The 18,857-nt window shown below is 38.4% G+C and overlaps 1 protein-coding gene across 1 annotated transcript in view; it reads right to left on the reverse strand.

Annotated features, from left to right (window-relative positions):
* Nucleotides 1-18,857, reverse strand: part of DTWD2 (DTW domain containing 2) — a gene marked incomplete at its 5' end in the record, with an annotated part of 93,592 nt that overhangs the window by 44,489 nt on the left and 30,246 nt on the right. Inside the window, one exon of the mRNA XM_084278210.1 lies at nt 18,179-18,273. Coding sequence (XP_084134336.1) covers nt 18,179-18,273 — 95 coding nt within the window. The remainder of the gene's footprint in view (nt 1-18,178; nt 18,274-18,857) is intronic.

Below are 18,857 nucleotides of genomic sequence, written 5' to 3' on the forward strand. Positions count from 1 at the left end.
CTATTGTTTAAGTACAAGAGTGATTTGAGACAAATAGTATGGCTAATTAAAAATACAAGAGACAATTTCATTAAGGCTGATGTTTGTATTCATGATGACTCATGAAATATTAAATGATATATGCCAACTTTGAAACTCTCCTCTGAGCCACAGAAGCAGCTTGCAGCTCATTCCAGTGCTGTCCAATAAAATGTATTTTTGCTTTTTTATCCCTGTCTGAATTTCCCTTGAGAAACAAGGATGGACTCAAAATGTCAGTACCAGATCTGCTGGCAGTCAAGATTGCCTTAAGATGCCTAGACAGACATTTCTGGCCACACAGTAGGTAACTGCACTGGGAGGTAGAGAAGCAACTTCTCAGAAAGGCACATCTCTAATTCCAAGTCCTCCAAATTTCCAAAAGCTGGGAGAGAAATTAGGAAGGTCTCACCAGGCTTGTAGCCACTCTTCTGTGAGCTTTTTGTCCTTTAAGGTGTTTTTTGTTTATTTTAAATACAAGGTGCTTTTATTTAAGTTATAAAGCACAATTCTGTAGTCCAGCAAGACTTGTATACATGAGAAAATTAAATTCAACAGAAACATAGAGGTAAGTTAGGAGCAGAAGGCCCCATTAGGATAAAGCACAAGGTCAAAACTAGGAGCACAAGTGGTCACATCACAATAAGCTAATAAAAGCTATTGAAGGAAGAACTGATTATGATGGTGAAGAATTTCACACAGTGGCTGCCCACATTCAGAAAAGTGGCTTTCTTGCTTTTCTTGCCATCATACGACATACAGTAGTACACAGTTTCATAGCATTTGTGAGATCAAACATGGAAAAATAAAACATGCCTGTCATCTAGACACATATCTTTGGCAGTGCAGACACAGAATGAGGGGGGATGTTTGTGCTGGGGACAGCAGTTTCTGTAGATGAGACTGCTGGACCTCATGATTCACAACAAATCTTTGCTTATAAGACATCTCCGAAAATAAGTTTACCTGCTAGTTAGTGACAACCTGGATTCAGGAACAATTCAGGTCCAGAAGGAAGCTCCTCCTTTAATTGTATGCTCTGATCAGCATTCAGGATATCAGCATTTCCTGCCATCTTTCAAACACCAACCTCATCTGCAAATGTTTGGACAGTACTGTGGCCCAATACCAGTAGAAATGTCAAAGACAGTGTCAAAGCTGGACATGGTAGTGGGGCACAACAATAATACCAAGAGGGTGAACTGAAAGCTGAAGTGGATGAAGAGCAACATGGCTGCTGGTCAGTGCTGGAGACTAAGTTACATCATATTCCATATCATAGTTTTTGTAGAAGCCTTTTGTGATGTGAAGCATGATCAGCTTCAGAGAATTAACAGGACTTTAATTTTACCTTTCATTTCAGACAGAACAGACATGTGTATAGCAGACTCTCTGAAGCCACCGAATTTCAAGAGGAGGCTGAGAAACTGAATCTCTAAACAATTACTTTTCTTCCTAGAGATCAAAGGTTGACTTTTCAAGAATTGACAGGCCTGTGTCCACCAGGGCAGAAGAGAGAGATAATGTTGCTACATAGGAAACAGGAACCTCTTAAACTCCAATTGTACTTGGCCTTTCTCAAAGATGTTGCAAAATACAAACTCCTGAATAGCAATGAGAACCTACTTCTTAATTTAGGTACTGTATTGCAGTGTGTTACCAGACTTGGTAGGCTTTACATTTGCTTTGTTTTGCATGCTACTTCACAATGAACTTTTCTCATTAAAGAAGTGGGACAGTTACAGAATTTTGAATACAAAATTATTCTATGTTCACTTAATTGCCATGAAAACAATCAATTAAGCAAATCCTTTATTTACTTTATGTTGCAGGTATTCATGCACTATTAACAGCAGTTATCAAAAGTTTCCTGTAGATTTTTTATAATCAGGACTTAGCAAGCCATGAATCTCAGCCCTTAAGTAAAAGTCACAAAAGAATAAATTATAGTGAATCTTTGATGAAGTTACAAATATACACAATTCACTCATACATATATAACAATGAAAAAAGAGATGCAGCACTGTAAGATTCCACTCTAGCAACTGCGATTGCTTTACTAAGTTCTTAATTGTCACTGGGGGGAAAGGGGGAGGAGGAAGAATACTGTTTCATTTTTCTTTTAGGAAATATTACAACTCCAACAGTGTATAACAGTTTTTAGTTGATGTTACCTGAAAGAGCCCCATTATAAACTTGGCTGGTTGTCTGTAAGACATTGCTTAGGCTTGTGAATTACTGTAGACTATTAAGCAATGTAATTATAAAAATGTGATTTAATTGATAGAAGTGACATTTGATGGGAACTAAAGGGACTTTAAATTCATGTGTGTTGGACACAAACACAAAAAGAGATTGCTTGAAAAATGCACTCAGGTAAAAAGAGGTGTTACTTTCCCTGAGGCAGAAAAAGATCTCTTCTCTGTGGGTCATTAATACCTAAAAAGGAAAGTAATGAAGTGGAGGCACATGAAGGATCAGATGGCTTGTAATTTTCTTTTCTAACCATTTCCACATTGTCAAAAGTCTATCAGAGACTCTCCATCAAGCTGTCCAAAGAAAGACAACATTTTAAGAGCAAAAGTTCTTCACAGGGTTTCTAGGCATGACTAAGAGTAAGTATGAAGGAGCACACACACACAAAGTCATTATTTCCAGAGAACAAGGAACAAATTGAGGGGACACAATGTGAAAATGAAAAAAGAAATGCAACATTATCTTTTGTCAAATCCTGAACACTCCACTGATGTTATAAACCATATGAAACTGTATGGGGTTTCTGTGGCAAGATTTGTGTAGCCAAGGGGCTACAGGGATGGATTTTGGAAGAAGCAGCTAGAAGCTTCCCCCACATCTGACAGAGCCAATACCAGTCACCTCCAAGACAGACACACTGCTGGCCAAGGCTGAGCTTGTCAGCAATGGTGGTAACACCTCTGGGTTAACAGAATTAAGAAGGAAAGGGAAAAAAAATCCCCAACCACCAACAAACCTAGTGAAAGGCACCCACACTGAAGCAGGGGAGGAGTGTGAGGCATCCTCTCCCTGAGGAAGAAGGAGCAGCAGAGCCAATGTGTGATGAAGTGACGCCAAAACTCATTCACCATGGCTCTCTGCCACTGAGGGGGAGGAAAGTGAGAATTCAGGATTAAAGTTGTGCCTGGAAAAAATGGAGGGGTTGGGGAGAGAAGGGGGTTTAGATTTGGTTTTATTTCTTATTACTCTATTTTGATCGTTAATAAAATATATTTTTTTAAGTTTAGTATGTTTTGCCCATGATGGTAACTGGTGAGTGATCTCTCCCTGTCCTTATCTCTACCAAGGAGCCTTTTGTTATATTTTCTCTTTCCTGCCCAGTTGAGGAGGGCAGTGACAGAGAGACTTTGGTGAGCACCTGGCCTCCAGCCTGGGTCAACCCACCTCAGTGAAATGTAGGAAGACATAAATACAAATACAACAGAGACTCAGTATGATACTAAGGATGGTTATGTAAGCACAACCCAAGTCTAAGTGTACCATGAAAACATAAAAATAAGCACATTAATGAAAACCAGAGGGCAAGTGGTGGGGAAGAACCATGAACCACTACACTGGTCTGCAATTCGGAGGAAAAGACAGTAATAAATATAATTAAGAATACGTAAAACTCTAAATTTAAATTTCACAGTTGAGCTTTCAATAGAATAATGCGAATAGAGTCAGCAAACAAGTCAGCTCTTGTGTTACAATATAGGCCACCTCAGAAAAATACTCCAGTAAAAACAGTGTCTTTCCTAATAAAAAGCAAGCAAACAAACAAAAAAATAAAGGAAAACCCCAAATGTATAGGTGTGAACTAGCTGGGGAAGGTCTACTGACAAGAACAGCAAGAGGGATAAAAGTCTTCCCAGAAAAACTGAATAAGCTGAGGTTTTAGGTTTTAGAGAAAAATCCAAAGGGAAACTAAGTTAATAGTCTCCAAAACCACAAGAGGAAGAAAATAAACTATCCTCCACATCCACAGAGGACAAGACAAGAAAAGGTAAGTATAACTGCAGCAAAAAGGCGTCAAACTAAACAGGGAGACAAAACCCCATAAGCTTTCTAATGGTAATAAGTTACATTCATGTGTTAGAACAGATCCTATGGGAATTCCCCAGACTCTCCTGTACATAGTATTGATAACATGCCTATGTGCAGCTGATCTCTCTTTTGTAGGGGAGTAATGGAGTATCGTGAGTATCATTCTGTCCCTACGTCTTCAACTATGTTGAAATATATATATAAATAAATATCAAATACCAACACTGGTCTTTAGTTGATCTTATTCTTAAACGTAACTCCTCTATACAGACATAATGATGTTTCCAATGTTCTCACATATATACTTAATAAAATATGGTTTTCCAATGAAAGTTCATTCCTAGTGCTGTACATGCTGTACCTATATATTACTAGCTTTGAGTTTTCATTACCAGTTTACAGACTTTAGAAAATGCTGGAATTCCAAGAAAATGCTAGAATTCCAAGAAAAATCAATTTATATAATTCACAGTTGCTGTATTTCACTTCAATCTAGGTAGCATTTTTCTTGCAGTAATTAAAAATAAGATCTACCTTACCCATCCTGCCATGACCAACAGCTAATGTGAAGCTCAAAATATACTTTAAGGAACAACTATGGTCTTGAACTCTGTAAAAGAAATACTTTCATTACTAGCCTGTCATACAAACCACTGGCGACCCTTCGTTGTAGTATGCAGCAGGCCTTGCAGGCGTATATAATCCATTGGGGTCAGCTGACCCAGGCTGGAGGCCAGGTGCCCACCGAAGCCACTTTATCACTGCCCTCCTCAGGGGAGAGGAAATATAATGAAAGGCTGCTGAGTCGAGGTAAAGAACGATGAGAGATCACTCACCAGTTACCATCAGACTAAATAAAATTAATATATTTTATTTCCAATCAAAACAGAGAAATCTAAAGCCCCTCTCCTGTCCCCTCCCTTTTTCCCAGGCTCAACTTTATTCCCTATTTCTCTCCTTCCTCCCCCTGAGAAGCACAGGGTGGGCAGGGAATGCGGCTTGGTGTCAGTTCATCGCAAGTTGTCTCTGCCACTCCTTCCTCAGAGGAGGACTCCTCACACTCCTCCCCTGCTCTGGCATGGGGACCCTACCACAGGAGACAGCTCTCCACCAATTTATCCAACATGAGTCACTCCCACAGGCTGCAGTTCTGCTCTAGTGTGGGTCCCCAAAAGAGTCACAGTCCCGCCAGCAAACCTGCTTCAGCATGGGCTACTCTCTCCACAGGGTCCCAGGTCTGCCAGGACCCTGCTCTTCCATGGCTTCCCACAGGGTCACTGCCTCCTTCAGGTGCCTCCACATAGTCCAGTGTGGGGGTCTTCCACCAGCTGCAGGATGGATATTTACTCCACCATGAACTTCCCAAAACATCCATGTAGTCTGACAACAATCTCCACTAAACAGAACTACTCAGAGCTTTCTTTTGTGCTTGAACTGACTCAAAGTACTTTGTCACAGCTTATTTACACGTTCTCATGATCTTGAGAAAAGTAGCATTTTATTATTTCTGGGATGCATGCTCTTCAGTTCTGTAATTTAAACACTATCTTATCTCACTATAATCTAGTTTTTCTATCATAAACATTTTTATTGCACATCTATACTGCTTCTCTCAAACTCTCTAAGTGGTTTTAATTCAACAGGGATATATTAAACTTTGCCAGTATGAAAGGCAAGTGTTCAAATTTTTAAACTCCAATGTTGCCATTTAGTAGGAAAAGTACTAATATTACAGAACAGATGTTAATTTATTACCTGCAAAATACCATCAAGTTAATCTTTTTACTAATTTACCTTGGTCATAAGCAGGTACCTTTGCTTCCTCAATACTCCCACACTTAGAAGTTTGTAGGAGTACTGATCCCCATAATTCCCATGAGATAATAAAATTAATAAAAAAAAGGGCTACAACTCTCTATCATCTCCACGCTCAGTAATAGTCCCTTAGGATCAGGACTAAAGGCTAAGAGATGCACAGCAAGAGAAAAAATTGTGTTTTCATACCAGATACTCCTACCTCTTTTTTAGATGACATTTAGTCTCTGATACACTTTGGATATTTTTTTCTTCCTTTCTAAATAGATAAATTACATAAACAGATTATCCTTGGTTGAAAGATCAAATAATGAAAAATATATTTAAAGTTTAGAAACTTGGGAAAAAGTTCATCAAAACAGCTTTTTCAATAACCCCTTCTAATCTATGAAAACCTGTATATAAAATACTGTGTTAGCAAAAAACCATAATTACCAATGTTTCCAAATAACATTAACGTTAAAGCATAAACATGTAAATAAAACAGAGGTAAGTTTGGTTTTACCAGGACCCTGATAACATGATACCAACTTACTTATTACTGTCACAACTGGAGCTGGCCTGCAATATTTAATAAGCTAGAATAAAAAGGAACGATGAGTGATGAGTTGCTTTTATCGACTCTTCCATATTCCAATTTCAATTTGCTTCTCCTTTCTCATGTACTGTGCTTAAATTAAAACCAAAATAGAACATAAGCTAGTAATAAAAGGAAAACAACTTCCTGTCTGTAGTATTAGAGTACTAATACCATCCCAACATTTAAAAACCTGACTGTTCTAACTAATATGGTAACAATCATATTTGGTAGCACTGGCAGATTAGTTTTGAAAATTAATGCAGTGGCAGCCAAAGATACAATCCTCTCATGTAAGGAGAAGCAGATACTTTAACTTGCCAAGATTTTGCTTTGTTAGTTGACCTCAGTATTAATTCTCTCAAACATTTAATGGCTTCTTCAACTAAAAGAGTCTATTGCAAACCCCTCCCCCTGTCAAAAAAAAAAAACCCAAACCAACCAAAACCCCCTAAAAATCAAACCACAACCCAAGAACAATAGCAACAACAGATTCTTAAGCACTAAAACGCAGGTCTCAACATTCTGCTGAAGAATACTGCATTGAGTAAACATCCTCCTGTATACTGCTCATGCAATGGAAAAAGTAAGAAAAACAATATACCATTTTTTATGATGAACGTGAATATATATTGCAGTAGCAATCATTTGGCTAAGTTATATCCAGCTTCTTTAAGCAATTAACTGCAGAGAAACCTCAACAGCTGTACTTAGAGGCCATAATCATAGGCTAAACTGCAAACTGTTTCTTCCCTGTGTAACAAATACACCCCGACTAAGAAGTCTAATCCTCTCTCAAGCAGTTTGTAGGACTCATACAATAAGCCAGACAGAGAAACTGCAATAACTCTAACAGATCTTTATTTCCTGAGTCTTAAGATGCATTTTGTGTAACAAAAACTACTCAACAACTAATACCAATATTTCTAAACATTTTAAAACCTTAATTTCAGTAACAAAATTCCTTTCCTCCTCTGGTCTGTAAAACTTGCTTTCTATAATATCGGTATTACATTGTTTTTATCTCGTTTACTACAATTTGAGACATTAACCACATAAAATCCAAAATGCACTACTTCATCAAAATGCTTGTTTTAGAGAGAAAGGGGATAAATTGGAATAGGAGACAGGAAAATTATGAAGAATTTTCAAAGTGTCACCACCAGAGACTAAAATAATCTTCCACTCCTTTTAGTAGAGAAAAAAATCTCCAAATAATCTCTAAGACATATCAGGAGGAGGGGAAGGGAGGGAATTTCTAAAGCTATAATCCCCGAATAGTAGGAAAAGGTCATACCATACTTTTATTAAACAAGATATTAAACAAGACTGCCCCAGCAGAGAGCCCCAGGGAACATTGCTTGTGACCGGCTGCCAACTGGATTTAACTCTGTTCGCCACAACTCTATGTGCTCAGCTGTCCAGCCATTTTTTTACCCAGCAAAGAGTTCTGGGGCCAGTCCTCTTTAGTATCTTTATCAATGAACTGGACAAGGGGATGGAGTGCTGCCTCCTTAAGTTTGCAGATGACACTAAATTTGGTGGGAGTGTTGATCTGCTGGCTACAGAGGGACCTGGATAGTCTGGATTGATGGGCCAAGGTCGATTAAAGTTTCCAAGGCCATGCACCGGGTCCAGCACTTGGGTCATAACAACCCAATGCAACGCTACAGACCTGGGGAAAAGTGGCTGAAAAAGTGGCTGGAAAGCTGGCAGAAAAGGACGTAGAGGTGCTGGTAGACAGCTGGCTGAACATAAGCTATCATTGTGCTCAGGTGGTCAAGAAGGTCAATAGCATCCTGGCCTGTATCAAAAACGGTGCAGCCAAAGAGATGAGGGAAGCGATCATCCTCTTGTACCCATTGAGGAGGCTGCACCTTGAGTACTGTGTTCAGTTTTGGCCCTCTCACTACAAGAAAGACATTGAGGTGCTGGAGCATGTCTAGAGAAGAGTAACTGAGCTGGTGAAGGGTCTAGGGAACAATTCTTATGAGGAGTGAACTGAGTGAACTGAGCTTGTTTAGCCTGGAGTAAAGGAGGCTGAGGAGAGGCCTTACTGCTCTCTACAGCTACCTGAAAGATTTTAGACTGGGAGTTGGCCTCTTCTCCCAAGTAACAAGCAACAGAACAAGAGGAAGAGGCATCAAGTTGCACCAGGGGAGGTTTAGATTGGATATTAGAAAAAAATTCTCATTGAAAGAGTGGTGAAGCATTGGAACAGGCTGCCCATGGAAATGGTGGAGTTACCATTCCTCAAAATGTTCAAAACAAGTGCAGATGTCGCACTCCAGGACATGATTTAGTGGGTGGGCATGGTGGTGGTGGGTTGATGGTTGGACTTTATTTTCTTAGAGGTCTTTTCCAACCTCAATGATTCTATGATTTAATTCTACCTCAAGGTATAACAAGAAAACTGAGTATGGAGTTGTACAGAGAAAAGACTTCAGAGCAAAATTTCTAAATACAGCAAAAATATCCAAGTAATTGGAAAATGAAGCCCAGGAAACGAAGCATATATTTGAAATGGCAGCAACAATTAATATATCTAGATGTGACACATCTCTTCAAAATAAATTATATCCAGTACTATTTCTCTTAAAATGTTGCGAGTTTTGCTTCAGGAAAGTAATGCACCTGTTTCTCATCTGTAACTTGGGCTAATGCAATTCATTTCACTATTAACACAAAGTATTCACAATTATTGATTTCCAAGTAAAACTAAGAGAATAAATTACTAATGTGAGAAAACTTGTGCTTAATACTCAATGTGAAAGAAGAAAAAAAAAGCCAGTTCAAATTTTGGCCCTAATTTACAAAGTTGTTGCTGAGATAGGCTCAGAGGCATCGTCCCGCTAAGGCAAATTCAGACCACTATTCTTATACACCTGGTGAACTGCAGTTGCTGGCCACAACATTCACTTGTATAGTATTTTTCATGCACAAAGCAAAAGAATGCACTTGAAAACACAAAGCATGCATATTAGATCTTTCTCTTCTACTACTGTGAAGCATAATCTTTAAGAGCAGAAACAGCAAAAAGATCATATGCTGTGCTGGGTTCATGTGGCAAGTTTTGGTAGTGAGGGAGTGTAGAGAACACTGCTGGTGTGTTCATACCCTGAAGGGAGTTGTAACCTGTGAAAAAGACCCATTCTGGAGCAGGGGTAGAGAGTGAGGAGGAAGTAAAGGGTTGTTAATTATTTGGTAAGTGGTAAGTTAGGTAACCTTAACCCTAACCCTGATAACTTGGTATTTGATACAGTAAAAATATTTCTGTTTGTGAATAAGTACTAGAAAAGACCCATACGTACAGTATATAGTTACCACAAAGAGATATATAAAATTAATAGAAATAAGTTGCATTTTATTATTTCAAAATTAGTTGAAGTTAACAATTTTCCCAAGTGTCCCAATTAATTTCTGATCTAAACTACTTAAATGTAGCAGAGCTGGCAATTATACTGTACAGAATGTATGAGCCAATTGTGTAGCTTGATTTCAGACAGCAATGCAAATAAAATTGTAGTTGACTCCCCACTGTCCTAAATAACAGGGTGGTCTATACAGAGATATTTGCATCTGTTTTCCTGCTAGTGATCACTCATTAGAGAACACCATTTTATCATAATGCATTCAAACTGTAATGTTTTGACTGACAGTATTAAACTTAGTCTTATCCTGATAACCAAGTTCAAATTTATGCAGATGATCACCAGTTAGTTAAGACTAAGTGAACTACAGAAGTGTGAATATCAGCAAAGAGGGAAACTTTGAGAACAAGATTACCTTTTCAGAAAGGAAGGAAAAGGGAAAAAAAATCAAGGTAAAAAACCCTGCAAAAACCTCTCCCAAACTGTCACAGACTCATAGAATGCTAGCAGCTGGAAGGTATAAAATAAAGCTTGACAGCAATGAAGTTATAGTGACAAGGCTGTTTACAGAACTATGACATCAAATTAAAATAACTCCATTTTTATGTTAAAATTTAGATACAGTTGATACCTCTGTTCAATATATGCCAGAAATTCCCATTGAGTGAGACAAACAGTATCATTATTCAAAAATAATTGCATGGAAAAAGTTTACTTGTAGCCTAAAAAAAAGTTGAGCTTGTTCAGCCTGGAGAAGAGAAGCTCCTGGATGAACTAATTGTGGCCTACAAATACTTAAAGGGGACCTGCAGGAAAGTGGGAGAAAGACTGTTCACCAGTGAGTGCAGCAACAGGACAAGGAGTGATGGCTTCAAGCTGGAAGGTTTAGGTTACACATCAGGAAGAGATTCTTTACTCTGAGGGTGGTGAGGTACTGACACAGGTTGCCCAGAGGTTATAGAAGCTCCATCCCTGGAGGCATTTAAGGTCAGGTTGGATGGGGCTTTGGGCAAGCTCGTCTAGTGAGGGTTTCCCTGCCTATGGCAGGGGGTTGGAACTAGATGATCTTTGAGGTCCTTTCCAGCCCACACCATTCTGTGATTCTACGATAACATGAATCCCATTAAGTTATATTTTATTTATCAACATGAATTTTTCCCCTAATATTTCCAGGTTGAATAGCAAACCTACTGCTCAAAGAACGTGCTGCAATTGTTAGATACAGTGCTATGAACAATTATAGGAAAAGATAACAGCACTTATTTTTCTCCCACCCATTCCCCTTTTTTGAAGTATAATTTCTTTACAAAATTAGTACCTTAACAGACATCCTTAAAAATGTAAATGCTCCTGTAGCTACTGTTTCAGAAAACCATACTGCAAACTATACGTCCAGCTATATAAACTACACCTTAACTCTGAATAAAGGAAAGAATAATTAACTACTCAAATTGAGACATGTCCTAGCTACTCCTTTGTCCTCACATGCATATCTTAATTTTTTTAATTGCCCTTGCTCACTATATCACACATACTAACAAAAACCATTCCATTTTCAATGCAAGGCTTGAAATTTAGGCCATGTAAAGGAAACTTACTGTTGAAAATATTTCACTGCAAATACTCTTGTATTTTATCTTCCTTTCCAGTGTGCCAATATCTTGACCAAATGGGCATTTTGGTTCCCTTTTATCACCTTAAACAACACTACCATGCAACTTTCATAATCCACTCAGAGTTTAGTAAACTTTATTTCCTGGAGTACTCTCAGTGCAAATGCAACACACAAAAGGGGTTGCATACACTTAAACTTACTGTTGACAATGCCCAAAGTCAGAACTTCGGAGAAACCAGTTGAGTTCCTCTGAGGTCAGTATCAGGACCAGCACTGTTTAACAACTTTGTCCAGAGAGTCCTTGAGAGGTAGGCTTGAGAGATAGGCCTGTGCAAAGCTCATGGAGTTCAACAAGGCTGAGTGCAAAGTTCATTTCAGTGAAAGTCCTGCACAGGAGTCAGGGCAAACCCAGGCTCAACTACAGGCTGGGAAGAGACTGGATTGAGAGCAGCCCTGAGGAGAAGGACCTGGAGGTGCTGGTGTACGAGAAACTCAATACAAGCCAGCAACAAAGACTCATAGCCCAGAAAGGCAACAGTATCCTGGGCGGCATCAAAAATGCACGGCCAGCGAATCAAGGGAAGTGGTTCTCTCCCTCTACTCTGTTCTGGTGAAACCCCACCTGGAGTACTGCATCCAGCTCTGGGGGTCCCAGTACTGCCAGACTTGGCGCAAGTCCAGAAGAGGGCCATGAAGATTATGAGAGGGCTGGAGCACCTCTTCTATGAAGACAGGCTGACAGAGTTGGGCTTATTCGGCCTGGAGAAGAGAAGGCTCTGCGGAGACGAAATTGGAGCCTTCCAGTACCTGAAGGGACCTACAGGAAAGACAGAGAGGGTCTCTTTATCAGGGAGTGTAGTGACAAGGCAAGTGGCAATGGCTTTAACCTAAAAGAGGGTAGATTCAGATTAGATATTAGGAAGAAATTCTTCCCTGTGAGGGTGGTGAGTTCCTGGCAGAGGTTGCTGAGAGAAGCTGTGGTTGCCCCCTCCCTGGCAGTGTTCAAGGCCAGTATGGATTAGGCTTTGGGCAATCTGGTCTTGTGGAGGGGTGTCCCTGCCTATGGCAGGGGGTTGGAACTGATGATCTTTCAGGTATCTTCCAACCCAAACCATTGTATGATTTGGGATCTAGATGAAACAATTATTGCATGTCAGCCCTCTCTTAAGTATTTAACAAAATGTTCAGCAAAATATTTTTCAAGTGCCACTGTTTGACTACAATTCACGTTCTACGTAAAAGCACAAATTTTAGCTGGAATAAAAAGAGGATGAACAGGACAGACATTCAGTGTTCCCACACCAACATCACCATGACCAATTTTGATTCAGGCAACGTCTGTTTCTGTGTATGTAATGACACACTAGTGTGCTTCAAGAGCCTCATACATGTGATATACTAAAACTACTGTCAGCTGCATTAGCATAACAAATATACACATGCTACTACAACTGCAGATGGAAGTTGCAGGTACGAACTCTAATAAACTGATTTACATTACACAAGCACTGAAGACTCTCACTTTTCGAGACCAGACATTAATTCACTGAGGAACTGTAAAAAGAAAACAAAAGTATCTAGTTCCTATCAAGTAATTAACAAACTAGACATAAAACAGATTAAGGAATAGGAAACCTACAATAAGAATAATGGGAAGCACACACTTCAAGCATTTGCAATATATTGGGAGCCTGATGTGATTCTGTGTGTGCATATTAAAATTTATTGCAAATTGAATTTTTCATACAGATCAAGCAGAGACTAATTATCTCTACAAGCGTTTCCAAGGCAGTAAGTCAAGCGTAAAAAGATATACGGAACAATTTCAACCAAATATTAAAAAGAAATAAGGAAATAGTAACATATAACAATAGTAACTCCTGCTGAGTAACAGGAGGTAAAAATAGGCATTTCAAGAGGGAGTGGGAAGATAGGACACAAGGCAAAGAAAAGCTCTGAAAATGACATATATACTTTCAGTCTGACAACAAGAGATAACATCCTGACTTGTCAACCAGGACAAAGCAGTTCAATAAGCTGAGCAAATAGTTATTCAGTAGGACTTTGGATGGACCTTCATGGGAAAACTGTTATGTTTATCAATGCCAAACAAAAGCTTGCTATAATATTTGAAACAGATGAAAGCCAAGACAGGCTTGTAAGCTCAAGCTTAACAGTCAGCAGAACATACCAGAGAAATAGGATCTCTCCTTCTATTCCAAAAGACCACAGACTTGCAAGTTTTCACCATTTGGGCAAGATACGTCATCTGTCTGTAGATGATCAGTAAAAAACAAACGCAGAAAAAAGAAGTAGGCTTCTGTGAGGCCTGAACCAGAGAAGAACAGCAGAGAAGAACCAGGACCTGAACTAGAGAACAGCACCATGAAGCCAAAATGATGATATAGGGACAGAAACTAAACAACATGAGAATATAAAAATGCAGAAGATATCCCAAGATTAAAACAATGTTTTGAAAGATGAGTAATAGAGATGAGACAAGGCCAAGAGAAAACAGAAAAGTGTCACTAGATGAAATACCCAAGCTAGAAAAAAGGAACGAATGAGAAAAATACTGTCTTTTGCCAGTGCAGAGCAAAATGAAGGAAACCCCACAAGGCAAGAACAAAACCCACACTACTATGTTCTGTCAATATTATTCTAGAAAAATTATCAGTTCTGAAGATACAGCTGGAGGAAGATCTGCATTTTTCAAGAAATTAAGCCTTGATGGTGGCAGTGTTAGTTGCAAAATACAATGGGAAATTTAATTTAGAATTGCTTTAATTTAATTTAGAATTGCTTTGTTGCAAAGATAGCAGAACTGAAGGACAGAATAAGGTGAGCACAGAAAGTATGTTCTGTCATGGACAGGAAGGTAGTCATACCAGTGGAGAACAGGAAGCAGGCGCTTCAGGGCTGATAATCTCAGCGATAAACACTGATAAACTGGAAATCATCTGACAACTGAGTAAAAACAGAAAGGAGGAAGCTGCTGGAAATTACTTAAGAGGGAGGAGGGAGTATTTAGAAATCTAAGAGAACATCACGTTTGAAGTATCACATATACCTTTGATAAGCAAAAGCAATTAACCAGAGACACTGATATAGTAAAAATAGGGTTTAATCAAGAACTATAAATCAGAAGCTATCCTAACTAATGCTAGAGAATTTGAGATACCATCATCTAAGGAAGATCTAGAGATCTTAGGCATGAAGGGCTTGACTAGTGAGAGCTAATGAAAATAATAAGGAATTTTTTAAATAATCAGATGAAATAGTAGTCTAAGAGGGGGAAAATTAGGAAATGCTATCTGGATTTGTGCTGTTAGAAGATTTAAGCAAGGAATGGAAAAAAGACCAAAGACATTCGTGATTTCTAATATGTGAACATACCAAAACAGACAGGGAAAAAGGAAAGAAAATTATGTAAAAGTTATGCATATCTGAATACTGGCAGGGAGAAAAGGAGCAATATAAATGGCATCTGCTGTCAGTACAAAAAATGCTAAAAAAAAAAAAAGACATGAAGCAAAAAACAACTATAAACATTAGAAAAGTAGAGTTTCTAAGTAACAGAGGAAGAAAATAAAATTGATACAATGGTAAAATAAGTATATAAACACTTTCCTACAGTTCCTAATGAAAGCAATTAAGTTACACATATAACAATTACTACAATATTAAAAACCCTTTGTTTCACAAATACAGGACAAAAATATTCTTAGATACCAACATGAACTAACTTCCACATTTTTCTTTCTGGAGGGTTCAAAAATCTAAGGTACAGGCTGTTAGAAGAGTCTCTAGTCAAATTTATTGGTAAAACGTATTTTGTCAAGGTCATAATCACTCTAAATACCACTGGGTTTTGCAGCATCAACACCACAAAAACAGCTTTATAACAGTAATAAATAGAAATAACTGATACTACTGCCAATTTAGAAATTAACCAAAGTCCTACCACAATGTTTTGGTAGGTCTGGCGAATCCTTACTATCAAGGTTTCAGTGTCTGCTACATGATAACATGATCACTTCAAGAAGTCAGGATTGAAAACTCCAGTTACCACAGAATCATTCTGACCTGGTTCAAGTAAGGAAGTTTGCTTTGCATAAGACTAAAATTTCAATACAGGTGCTTGCTCATGCTATCCTTCTAGTTGATGTCTAAAAGATGCCTATATTTAACAGTCTCAGCATCTCTATTAAGAAGGTATATAAGACACACAAGTAAGTGTCCTACACATACATATAATTCAACCTCCAACCTGTCAGTGAAGCTAACCCTACCCTCCCACACTCCTGCCTGCGATACTACTAGGCATTTGTGCTAGGACAAATGAAGAAAAATAACCTACACAGAACAAAAATCTTACTTTTATCTTGAAGAGTGTTGCATTGAAGACTGAAAGAGCTACCCTGCTCAGATGGCATGTTTGTTCTCACCTGAAAGCAGACCTCTTATGACAGCTACAGATTAAGAACTGCCAGCTTGCTGAGCTTTAATTTTTTTTTTCATTCGTGACAATTACTTATGCTTCAAAAGGCTACCTTGGAGTGTCAGAAGTTTTCAGAGCTGTTACCAAGAGCTGCTGGGTCCTGTGATAATGTAGATATGCCCACTACCATTCTATTTTGATAATTTATAAATGTTTGGGCAACCATCAATGACACCACTTCCCAGGCCTACGCATGGTATGGCACCTACGTGTATGCAGAAGAACATGTGCACCACACTACCCCTCCATCGGCAGCCACCACTGACCTGCAAGATCAGCGCCAGCATAGATTTAGATTTACACTGTTTCTGTTTCATTCCAATCTTTGCACTTCCTATCTGGTACCCTGGAAAAGTGCAAAAGACATAAATAGAATCAGAATCTCCTCACTTGGAAGGGTGCTATGAGGACCATGGAGTCCAACTCCTGGTTCCACACAGGGCCAGCCAAGTCAGACCATGGGACTGAGCGTATCATCCAGATGCTTCCTGAATTCAGTCAAGCTCGGTGCTCTGAGCACTTCCCTGGGGAACCTGTTACAGTGCTCCAGTAAAGAACCTAATATCCAACTCAGATCTACCCTTTTCTAGTTTCAAACCATTACACCTAGTATCACACAACTTTAAAAATACCAAAGCCATGGCCGTAATGTGCTTCAAAACAATGATACTTATAAAATTTAAAAGCAAGCACTCCATGCTAATTTTTTTTCTTCAAAGTAACAAAGACAGAATTCCTCTCTTGTCATGGGTCAAGGTTAAGTTGCTTGTACAGAAGCTACTAAATTGCTTAAAATATGTCTTTTTAGGCAACAAAAAAAAACCAACAACAAACTTTGAAAGGTGAAAAATTAGCATTCCCCATCTTCTCACCATTCCAAAGAAGGTGGGAATGAACTCCATGATGGAACACTCCTGATTTCTGCTGTCTCATTCACAGTACAAATCAGGCATACTGCAGATAGAATGAAGCCATATCTGCTACCTAAGTACTTTTAGCCCTGCATCCAGGTAAGTCAGATCACCAAAAGTCATATTAACCTAGGGCTTACTTCCATTTCTTCCACTGCCTCCAGTATGTTTTATGGCAAAAAACCCCTAGAGGAACTAGGTAACTATGAATCTGTTTAAACTATTTTTGAGGTTGAGAGTTCCATAACTGCTTTTGAACTAAAGAGGAGCCTTTAGGTTAAAGAAATATTTCCAGATTCAAACTTGATGAAGTTTTAATACCGTAATCATCACATGTAAAAAAATTCTAAGGAGTTTTACTAGAAGTAGACTCTATTGATAATGTTCCACCCTGTGCACATCAGCATGAAGAGTTGCTTCATTTTCAGGTTTAATGGGAAGACAGTATATTTTCCCTGTAGCCTGGAACTTCTCAGATAATTATTATAGTTATTATCACAGAAGACTAATAGAAAAGCTATGTATTTCTAATGTGCTCTGGCTACTATAGAGGCAGTACAATTCACACCATTCTGAATCACCTTCTGACTTTTTTATTCACTGAACTCTAAAAAAAGTTTTCTCCACCGATTAAATTCAATTTTGGAACTAATTTCTGTCATCAGTATTCATGATTTTTATTTGCTTTCATTGAAAATGTATGTGGTAAAATTTCATTGACATTTGTGCCAAGAACTGGTTTCTAAGACTTTTAGCTTCATCTAATGAAGATTAAAGACATTATGTAGGAGACCAGTATCATCCAAGGTCTTGGAATATTAAAAAAAAACCCAAAAAAACTCTGAAAGCTATACTAATTTTAAGAGAAGAGGAAAGGATTTGAGAACATACATTCTCTGAGAGTTTTTCACTACTGGACTCCCTTCTCAAATACAATCTCCTATACTTGAGTAAAAAATATTACTTAAATTTCAGTAACAGCAAACAAAGCAAATACAAGAAGAACCATAGAGAATAGCAAGACAAACCTAATGACAGGTAAGAACAGAACTGCAAAAAGCTAAGAGTTGCAGAATAACCTCTTGAACTTTCCAAGAGCAAAAAACTAAGACAGTAAAAGCTAGATTCCAGAGGAAGACACACCAAGTATTTCTGATTATTATACATATTTCTCTTTGCTGGAAATCAGAAACTTGTATCAAGAGTGAATGCACACATTTGAAATAAAAATTGACTATTAACAGACACTGAAAACAATTAACTCCACAATTTACAGAGGACAGAAAATGCATAGGCAGTCCCACTCACCTGTCTTCACTAAAACGTCGACCAACCAAAATTTTACATTTTTCTGGAGGGAGACAGGCTGCTAGCAAAGGTACTGTCCTTAATACTCGACTTTCCTGTGAAAAAGAAAAGTTGCTTTTGAACTAAAGGAAGGAGGCTTTCCATGAATTGTTAATGTCTCCATTTACTTTAAAGTTCCTTTGACTACAGACAGTAGAAAAAAATCTAACCAGACAACGGAAAATAAAGATCTACAAGAAAAAAAAAAAATTTTGATGCATTTAAACTGTAATGTTTTGACTGACAGTATAAAACTTAGTCTTAACTAACCGATGGTTATCTGCATAAGTTTGAACATGGTTATCAGGATGAAAATCTATGATGACACTTCACAGACTAATAAACAGGAGACCAAAAAAACAGCATTAGCATTAATGTAACAGGTTTGGAAGCTACTGTCTTTATATTGGAAGATGAGGAGAGGGCTTGATTTCCACAAACAGGTGCTAAAAGGAAAAATCACAGGATGTGGTCTATCAGAGCAGACAGTCTAAAATATAAACATCTCCACTCTGCTGTCACTTACAGTAAACAGGGCAACGGCACCAACACTGCCATAAGTACTCCATCTCACACTATTCAGGCTGTGGTGACCGGGAATCTGCCTACATCTTTCTGCCATGGATGAGAAAGGTGACTT

This window comes from Gallinula chloropus (genome assembly GCF_964237585.1).
Source record: "Gallinula chloropus genome assembly, chromosome: Z".
NCBI classification, from domain to species: domain Eukaryota; kingdom Metazoa; phylum Chordata; class Aves; order Gruiformes; family Rallidae; genus Gallinula; species Gallinula chloropus.